Source organism: Entelurus aequoreus, linkage group LG18 (assembly GCF_033978785.1).
Source record: "Entelurus aequoreus isolate RoL-2023_Sb linkage group LG18, RoL_Eaeq_v1.1, whole genome shotgun sequence".
Classification (NCBI taxonomy): Eukaryota; Metazoa; Chordata; class Actinopteri; order Syngnathiformes; family Syngnathidae; genus Entelurus; species Entelurus aequoreus.
In genome coordinates, this window is record NC_084748.1 from 25,884,973 (window position 1) to 25,895,069 (window position 10,097).

A 10,097-nucleotide genomic window follows, 5' to 3' on the forward strand; every position below is an offset into this window, starting at 1 on the left:
AAAGAGTAAATGAAATCAAATTTCTAGGATAATGATTGATGATAAATTGAACTGGAAATCTCACGTAAAAAATATACAACATAAAGTGGCAAGAAACACTTCAATAATGAATAAAGCAAAACATGTTCTAGACAAAAAATCACTTCATATTCTCTACTGCTCACTAGTGTTACCATATCTGAGCTACTGTGTAGAAATATGGGGAAATAATTACAAAAGTACAGTTCATTCATTAACGGTGTTACAAAAAAGATCAGTTAGAATAATACATAATGTTGGATATAGAGAACATAAAAATCCTTTATTTATTGAATCAAAGATACTGAAATTCCACGACATAGTGAATTTGCAAACAGCTAAAATTATGCACAAAGCAAACTATAACCTGCTACCCAAGAATATACAACAATTCTTCTCAACAAAAGAGGAGAAATATAATCTTAGAGAAAAAATCAATTTAAAACATTTGTACGCACGTACAACACTTAAGACCTTCAGTATATCAATATGTGGAATTAAATTATGGAATGGATTAAGCAAAGCAATCAAACAATGTACTAATATGATCCACTTCAAGAAACTCTTCAAACTTAAAGTGTTTACAAAGTACAAAGAAGAAGAACCATGACAAACATTCTCAATTTATTTCATCCATCCATTCATTCATTCTTAAAGTAATCTTACTTATCTCATCACATGAAATATGACTTACTTCACCAATTATTATTATTAAATTCTTACTATTATTTATTATTTATTTTTTATTGTGATTACCTATGGAGTTATTGTGAATAAATTGAGAACAGGAAGTGAATAATAAAGTTTCAGCAACTGTTATGTAAAGAAAAGGGGTAGGATTAAATAAGCTCTGCTTCTTCCTACTCCTTTTCGAACATGTTGAAAAGAGAAACTGGAAATTGTGATGTATCATGTTGTATGCTTGCATGTTCGAAATAAACTCAAATTCTAACTCTAACACTTAGTGGCCACAATAATGTATGAAGGTAAGCTCATGACGCATTAAATTGTACGATGCGGACATGTTTGTTACGCGATACTTTCTAATAGGCTTCTGCCTTGGAGACTTAGGGCCTGATTAACTAAGATCCACACACCATGTGGTGAACTGCATTTGCAATCTGTAAGATAGTGTGTAAGTGTACTATTAGTGGGCGTGGCATCTTTCTCATCAAACTACTTGTGATGATTGGTGTTCTCCTTCAGGCGGTGCTAAAAGAGAAGCAAATGATAGAAGAGCTCGAGACAACAAAGAAAGTAATCCAACAGCTGATCCACGATGCTGCTGTGCGCACCAGAAAAGAGGTAGGACATTTTGTAGTTGCCTCCTCAAGCAAAACTACTGTTGTGTTCTTACTGCAGGTGTTTATAACCATATCTCTTAATCATTTGCTTGTTGTAATTCTCTCAAAATAATCTTGAAAAGCTGTCTTTTTCATCTGTAAATGTGATAAAACGCACATTAAACTACTCAAAATATGTAATAATTAATCCATCTCAGGCAACAGGATTTAATTTTGGTACAAGGTTCCTATCAGTATCAGGTGGGATTGTTTAACTTGCATGCAATTGGTCATTGTATTTCCTGATCCGATGAACCAGTACCGTAAAATCTAAAAAAAATAAATTGGACCGTTCGAAATAGAAGTGCTCCATCAAAACTTAAAATACTTAAATAATAAATTAACTCTCGGCCTAGGTCCGTATGGTAAGGCGTTTTGCCATAGTCTGCCAGTTAGTGATCCCTGCGTTAAGCAACAGGACTGAAAGTAACGATTGTGAGTTTTTAGCATATAATTAGTAAATACATGGATTATAACTATACAACATTTATGCTAATAACATGTTGACACTAAGCATGTTGCATTGATTTAACAAAAACATATATATTAAAAAAAAATAATAATACAGGTAACAGGAATGTGCTTAGATGTGATCACACCCCCAGTCATATGATGGAATATACATAGAAATAAATAAGGGAACTTACTTTTGTTCTTCACATGATTTGTGGAGGGCAGCACGGTGGAAGAGGGGTTAGTGCGTCTGCCTCACAATACAAAGGTCCTGAGTAGTCGTGAGTTCAATCCCGGCCTTGGGATCTTTCTGTGTGGAGTTTGCATGTTCTCCCCGTGACTGCATGGGTTCCCTCCGGGTACTCCGGCTTCCTCCCACCTCCAAAGACATGCACCTGGGGATAGGCTGAATGGCAACACTAAATTGGCCCTAGTGTGTGAATGTGGGTGTGAATGTTGTCTGTCTATCTGTGTTGGCCCTGCGATGAGGTGGCGACTTGTCCAGGGTGTACCCCGCCTTCCACCCGATTGTAGCTGAGATAGGCTCCAGCGCCCCCCGCGACCCCGAAGGGAATAAGCGGTAGAAAATGGACGGATGGATATAAGATAATCAACTTTCTGTGGACCATGTGACTTGCATATTAATGATATTCCACATTTTTCAGGGGGGTAATGTGTTAGGGTAGCAGGACTGAATGAAAACGCAGTGACAACACTGACAGTGCATCTGGAAAGTATTCACAGCGCTTCACTTTTTCCACAGCCTTATTCTAAAATGGAATCAATTATTTTTTTGTTCTCAAAAGTCTACACACTTCCTTATAAAGACAATGGGAAAACGTTGTTTTTTTTTTGTATTTAATTGTTTTTTGCAAATCTATTAAAAATGAAAAACTAAGAAATCACATTTCCATAATTATTCATAGCCTTTGCCATGAAGGTCAAAAGTGAGCTCAGTGTATCCTGTTTTAACTGATCATCCTTCCCACAGCGTAATTGAAATCATCCTGTGGTAAATTCAATTGATTAGACATGATTTGGTAAGGCCCACGCCTGTCTATATCAGGTCTTACACTTGATAGTGCATGGCAGAGTTTTAGGTATTGTGTGTAGAATTTTGAGGACAGAAATTAATTAATTCCATTTTGAAATTAGGTTGTAACATAACAAAATGTGGAAAAAGTGAAGCGCTGTGAATACTTTCTGAATGGACTGTATGTAAGTGTACATTTTTTTTAAAGAAAATGAAGTATAGCTGTAACTTGGGATGAGAAATAACACAAGTATGTCAGAAAATATATATTAGAGATTTTTTTTAAATATATTTTTAAAGGATTTGAATGTTATATTTCACGGTAAAGTCTAGTTTGAAGAAACAGGGACAAGCAACTGACATTTTTGCAGTGTTCAAAGTAGTTTTAACTCATCTTTTAAATTGTATTAATTAACTATTCAATTACATCAAAGTGCAAGACATTTTGATTATTTAAAATGTATTTTACATGTATTACATTTATTTATAACCTCCATTGGTAAACACATGGCAGTGATTCTGATATAAAATCAATTAAGCAAACCTCAGCAGTGTTTCCCACACATTAATTTATTTGTGGCGGCCCGCCACAAAATAATTACGTCCGCCACAAATAGATTTTTATTTTTCTATTTTTTATTTTTTATTTATTTTTGTCCTGTCCAGCTTCTCAGGCAAATCATATAGTTGATGTAGATGCCCATATCGGCTGTTCAGATTTACTTTACAAAAGAGAAGTGTAGGATATTTCTCTTGTTGCCTTATTTGTAATTGACTTTATTAAATGTATTTATATTAGAAACACAACATGTGTATATAACAAAGGGTGCAAAGTCTGCAGGCAGTAGGAAACACATGGTTAAGTGTAAGGAGTAAAACTGATGGCAGTCTAAAGTTCAAGATTTTTGGAGCTCTTTGTTCAGTGGATCAAATGTTTGATGAAGCTCTGTGTCTATCTACCACCACTAGTGTTTTCTGTTTATTTGTTACTGACTGTGGCAGGACACCTCTGCCTCTGTTTCACTTTATGTTGCTGGTAAATAATATGGTTGTAGTAGTAGGCTAAAGTTAAATTATTTAGTATGCACTAATTAAAGGGGCAGAGCTTTAAGAGACATTTTAGCTTTTATATTTTATAAGATATATTTTTTGTAAGAACCACAATTGATAAATATATTTCAGTGAATAACTTATTGTTCAAATCTGTATATAAATATGTACATAAAGTGTTGTAATTATATTGTAAAATGAATGGATGGATGGACGTTTAAAACAAAACTGTTATTATTAATTAGTAAGTATACATTTTTTGAGCCTTTTTAGAGAAAATCATATCATTGTAGTAAATTATGCAAATTACTCGATGATGTCATGGTGACCACGCACATAGCCACTTCCATAGCCACAGGTATCTTGGCAGTTTATGGGAAACACTGCTCAGTGTTCAATGCTCTAATTGTTTTTCATCATCAATCTATTCAACTGATAAATCCTTCTAATCCTGCAAAGCTGACTCTCATTAGTAACGAGCTACATTTCAGCAAGTGACATGCTTTAGGAGAAATGCTCTCGACGGAGTGCCTCCTTATCAGCAGGGTTATTCAAATATATTCCTACTGCAGAGTGGCTAATACTCCAACCTGAGGCAGCTCTGAAGCATTTTTAAAGAATGAAAAATGCTTCAGTCATTCTATAGGCTTATTTTATGGCAATCTTATGCTCAGTTATGTTTGTGCACGCTTTTACTGTTGCCATGGTTTTATCTATTTTTTGTCATCTTTATTTCAATAACAATGGCCATCACTACCCAATGCGAAAGGAAACAATGCCATTACATCGGCTCGACAACATTTAATTCAATAAATGACAAAGTGATCAATTTTCACTACTTTAATACTCTATATACATCAAATACAATAATTTACAATACTGCCAATGACAAAGTGCACTTTTTGTGTTATGCTGCAGATATGATTTAAGTGAAGTGCCTCGTTTGAATAATGAACATTTATTAAAAATCAACTCATTGGAATCAAGTGTGATTTAAAAAAATAATAATCATTCTACATAGCACCACTCAGGTCACGTGATGTAGACAATATAAATGGGTCTAAATTTGGCAGACTACAGAGCTTTTAATACTCTCGTTATATCGCATATTGATGACAAACTATTGCTGTGTACCGCAAATTTGACAGCGACACGTGAACGGATGCCACGTCAAAACACTTTAGTGTCCTAACTATGGACTAATGAGCATCCAGATTGCAGCAAAGCCACTTGTAAGTCAGCAATCCTCGCTTCATGGCGGCAAATGAATTAATTTTCCTACAAATCTCATTCCCAGAGGATGAGGAATAGCTAAACATGCTACATTACAAACCATAGGGGGATATGCCATCCAAAAGCTAAAGATCTTGAATGTAAACAAATGTGGGCGGATAGATACAAATAATGACAGTAATGATACCAAGTAAGTTAACAGTACCTGTATATGGTCAGTGGTTCGATCGATATTTTTCATTATCAAAAATCTGTCGTTTTTGTTATTGTTTACAAATTCTGGAAATGTTTGATTATCTCAATAGCCAACATTATGTATTATCCTAACTGACCTTGTTTGCAACAGTTAAGTTGCAAAAAAGTGTACTTTTTTTAGTTGTTTCCCCATATTTATTCACAATAACTCAGATATGGTAACACTACGGAGCAGTAGAGAATATGAAGTGATTTTTTAGTCCAGAACATATTTTGCTTTATTCATTATTGAAGTATTTCTTGCCACCCTCTGATGTATATTTTTATATGAAATTTCCAGTTAATTTGATGATCAATTATTACACCTAAGAATTTGATTTATTCTACACTTTTATTACCTGTTCCATTTATTTTTATTTGTGTTTGGATTTCTCTTCTGCTGTTACCAAGCAGCATTATTTTAGTTTTACTGAGATTAAAAAATAATGTTTTTGTTTAACAATCTCTTTAATTTATTAATTTATTTTATTATTAATTGTAATAGCTCTTGTGTGTTTTCTCCTGAACAAAATATGGTCGTATTGTCTGCAAATAATACTAACTTCAAGTTCTTTGTAACTTTAAATATGTCAGTTATATACAGATTGAACAATTTTGGTCCCAGTTTTGATCCCTGGGGTACGCCGCAAGATACAGTATATTTAGCGCTGTAAACATGTGTTCCCCTAGCTTCGTGTAGTGCTTCCTGTTGGTTAAGTATCTTCTTACCCAGTTCAAGACCAACCCTCTGATGCCGTATCCTTCTAAATTGTTCATTATGGTATTATGATTGATTGTGTCAAATGCTTCGTAATTTACTCCCGGTCCCATTGTTGAAGAGCTGTGATTGAATATATTCCCAACTTGCCTTACCCATCTACAAGGCCAAATTTAATGATTGAATGTTGTTTGTTATGACCCGATGTCCTGGGTCATGTCTTGTTTTAGGTTATTGTTATTTTTCGCAGTTTAGTTTTCCTGTTTAGTTTTGATTGTCAAGTACGCTGAGTTTCTTTCACACCTGTTCCTGTTTGGTGATTAGTGTTTGCACCTGCGGTCGCCTTTAATCACTTTCCCTTTTATACCCGTATCACTCTGTATTTGGTTGCTGGATCAATGACTGCTATGCGTCAGGTACGTTCGATTTCTTGCTGAGAGAATTTTTCCTTTGTCAATAGGTTGGCAACAGTTGCGTGCTTGTTTAGTATGCTACAGATTATGTTTTTCACCTCTCTGTGCTAAACAAAATGTTGCTGTTTGGATCCCTGCACGCCTCCGAGCGACACACTTTTCATGTTTTTGCCACTGATATGGAATAAAAGGAATCTTACTTGCACACTGCTCTTGCTGCTTCCTGTCCTTTTCCGCATATCAAAAACACCACCATTGCAGCAATGCGACCCGAGCGCAACTTTGTTACTGTCAACATTTTCCTCTTGTATTTATTTGTTGACTAAACTGTCATTTTATTTTGTCATCGTCTTAGAGAACGTGCTTTTGTTTTGATCATCGTCGTCTTACTTCAGTCAAAGAGAAATAGTTTGTTGACGATAACGCAAACGGAAATTATTAGTCAACAAAATTAACAATGGTGTAATCTGACATTGATAAGAGCAAATGTGAATAATGCAATAATAAGCAGTATGATCAACTGGACCTTGAGTTGTGCTGGTAAATGTTGTGTTGCAGCTGCATATCTTGATGTTCAACAGGTGGATAACGTACGCAAGCAGTGCAACATTGAACTCCGTGGAATGGCTGAGGAGCTGTCTTTATTGCAATTGGTAAGAACAACGTGTCAAAATCATTAAATCCATTTACATTTCACTGCTTTGCTCCTCCAGCTAGTAAAACAACGTTCTCCTCGATGCTCTGTGCTCTTCTGCAGGAATGTGCAGAAAAAGAATCTCTGATCGAGAGGTTGAAGCGAGAGAGGAAATTGCTAGAGGAGGAACTATCCAAGGTATCTTTGCGGCAACAGGAAGCTGCTGCCTAAGCTTGTGCTCACACTGTTGAAATATTGCGAATACTCAAATTAGATTATTTTTTTTCATGTTCATGTCCTTCAGGTGGTAAAGGAGTGCCAGGCAGAACCACAAGTTGGCAAAATGGATGCTCTTCATCAGAGGTGTCTGAATGCAGAGAGGATGAAGGACGAAGTTAGCATCACTTTGCGAAGTACCCAAAGCAAACTCAAGAAGATGCAACTGGAGTATACACATTTACTTCATTTGACAACATCTCTCAATGCTTCCAGCTTCTAACCAATAGGCCAACTGCAACTTATCTTGCATGTTTCGACCTGCAGACACAATGAGGAGTTGTCCCGCGGCCAGGAGGAAGTGCAGCGACTACAGGGTTGTTTGGCTGCAGCCCGGGAGGACTGTGTCAAAATCAGCGATGAGCGCCTCCAGTTGCAGCAGGAGAACCTGCAGCTCCAAAGGAAAATGGATGATCTGCGAAAAACCTCCATGCTGGTTCACAAGAAGGCCAAACAACAGGTAAGGTTCAAGGAGAAGGACAAAAAATAATCAGTCAAACCAGGCTTTTGTACGTCCATTTTTCATATGATTTCCTTTTCAACAAAATTTTTTGCCACAGTTTTAGTTTACCATTTATCTTACGACCAAACCTTTGTTACAAATTAGTCCGTTTGTTTACGTAACAGGCCGATATTATCGGACATCTCTAGTTGGTATAAACCAATACTCAAGGCTCCAATATCGGTATTGTAATTTAGAACGCCCCATGTAAAACCGTAATTATTTTCTATAAAATGTGTTGTCTGTTCATATTTTTGGTGGTTTGGAACACATTAATTGGATTTATATTATTAATTTTGTTTCATAAGATTTGGTCTTTGACTGACTTTTTGAAACAAATGACTAACAAATAGCAAGGTTTGATTATATGCAGCATAATAATAAAACAAGTATTATTAATATTGTAGCTAATAAGAACTGGTGCCTTCATGCAGGTTTGTCAGATGGATCAAGAGTACAGCGTGAAGGAGAAGACGCTTAAAGCACAGATGATTGACTTGGAGGAGAGCAGTCGCAACTCATACGCTGACTTGATGCGTCTTCTCACAGCCCAGCAGAAAAGTATTCAGCGCTGGAAAGACGAGGCAAAGAACATGGCGCAGACCTTTGAAAATAAAATCAAAACTATGAAGTAAGAAGTAAAAGGAATATTATTTGAAAAAGTTGTGTTTATATACAGTATATATGTATATATGTGTATATACATGTATGTGTGTATATATATATATATATATATATATATATATATATATATATATATATATATATATATATATATATATATATATATATATATATATATATATATATATATATAACACTTGTAGCAACGACCACACAATGTTCACTCTTTTTTTCTTTCAGGGCAGAGCTGAGTCAGTACAAGCAACGCTGCCATGAGTTAGATTTGCAGCTGGGAAATAAACACGACACAATAGCAGAGGTGTGCAACACAAACACAACGTTCATTGCTTTTACATCATCATTACAAAACATCAGCTTTATTAAACATGTATTTCAAATTATTTATTTCTCTTTGTGTATATAATATGCATACTCTGTCAAACATGTCTACAGCGGCCGCAAAATTTTCCTTGCCTAGAAAAGTAGTGTTATAAAACCTGTATATAGCAGACACCTGTAAAAATCATATATTATTTATTTTACTTCCGAGAGTATTTTTTACTTTGTTTAACGACCACAAATATTACAAGTTGCTGCATTGATGTGTGATGTTGATACATGGAGTCTCATTTGTTCCTATGGTGTGAATGTTACTTACTGTTTTTAGCTTGCTAACATGCTAATATTAGCAAGCTAACTTTTTTAGCTAATTTTGCAGGTACACACCTCAGAGTCACATAACTTGGTACTTGACACATGCGGACTGTTGCAATGCTAACATTAGCATGCTAACATTAGCAGGGAGAAAGGTGTTTAAACTTGGGTGATTGGTTTAACTTATTTGAGTTACTAATGGCTCCAACCGCCGCAAAGCCTGATATGCTGCCAACCTGCATATTGTGACCACCTGTTTATAGGGAACAACTTTGATGTTTACATTGATGGTCACTATACACAATCTTGACCGTACCTTGCTTTTTGTTAGTGATCTTCTCCAAAAGGTCAAACAGAGACCAAATCTTATGAAAACCAAGGCAATTTTTCCCATAAGAAATAATGTAAATATAATTAATGACACCCAAAATTTGAACAAAAAATTATAAATGGGTTATACAAATGTACTTGTATGAGCTTTTCTACCTTCAAGGTACTCATAGCGCTTTGACACTATTTCCACATTCACCCATTCACACACACATTCACACACTGATGGCGGGAGCTGCCATGCAAGGTGCTAACCACGACCCATCAGGAGCAAGGGTGAAGTTTCTTGCTCAAGGACACAACGGACGTGACTAAGTTGGTAGAAGCTGGGGATCGAACCAGGAACCCTAAGGTTGCTGGCACGGCCACTCTCGCATCCACCACGCCATCCCCAAAACACATTTCTCTGAAAATATTTATAGTTTTACATGCAGAAAACCATAATACATTCATATAAATGATGCATCAAATGTACAAATAGACATTTTACATCCCTTTTATTTTTATTCAGTGGAGAAGGAAGAGCCCCAAAAAATGCCACCTTTATTATTTAAATTGAATGTTTCTCATCTTCGTTATGAA

At 35.6% G+C, this 10,097-nt stretch overlaps 1 protein-coding gene across 4 annotated transcripts in view; it reads left to right on the forward strand.

Annotated features, from left to right (window-relative positions):
• The window catches only part of sclt1 (sodium channel and clathrin linker 1), a 37,282-nt gene that overhangs the window by 24,260 nt on the left and 2,925 nt on the right, over window positions 1-10,097 (forward strand). For all 4 annotated transcript variants that reach the window (XM_062026803.1, XM_062026804.1, XM_062026805.1 and 1 more), the window contains exons 14-20: window positions 1,225-1,323; window positions 7,077-7,148; window positions 7,253-7,327; window positions 7,434-7,576; window positions 7,673-7,865; window positions 8,342-8,538; window positions 8,772-8,850. In XM_062026803.1, coding sequence (XP_061882787.1) covers window positions 1,225-1,323; window positions 7,077-7,148; window positions 7,253-7,327; window positions 7,434-7,576; window positions 7,673-7,865; window positions 8,342-8,538; window positions 8,772-8,850 — 858 coding nt within the window. The remainder of the gene's footprint in view (window positions 1-1,224; window positions 1,324-7,076; window positions 7,149-7,252; window positions 7,328-7,433; window positions 7,577-7,672; window positions 7,866-8,341; window positions 8,539-8,771; window positions 8,851-10,097) is intronic.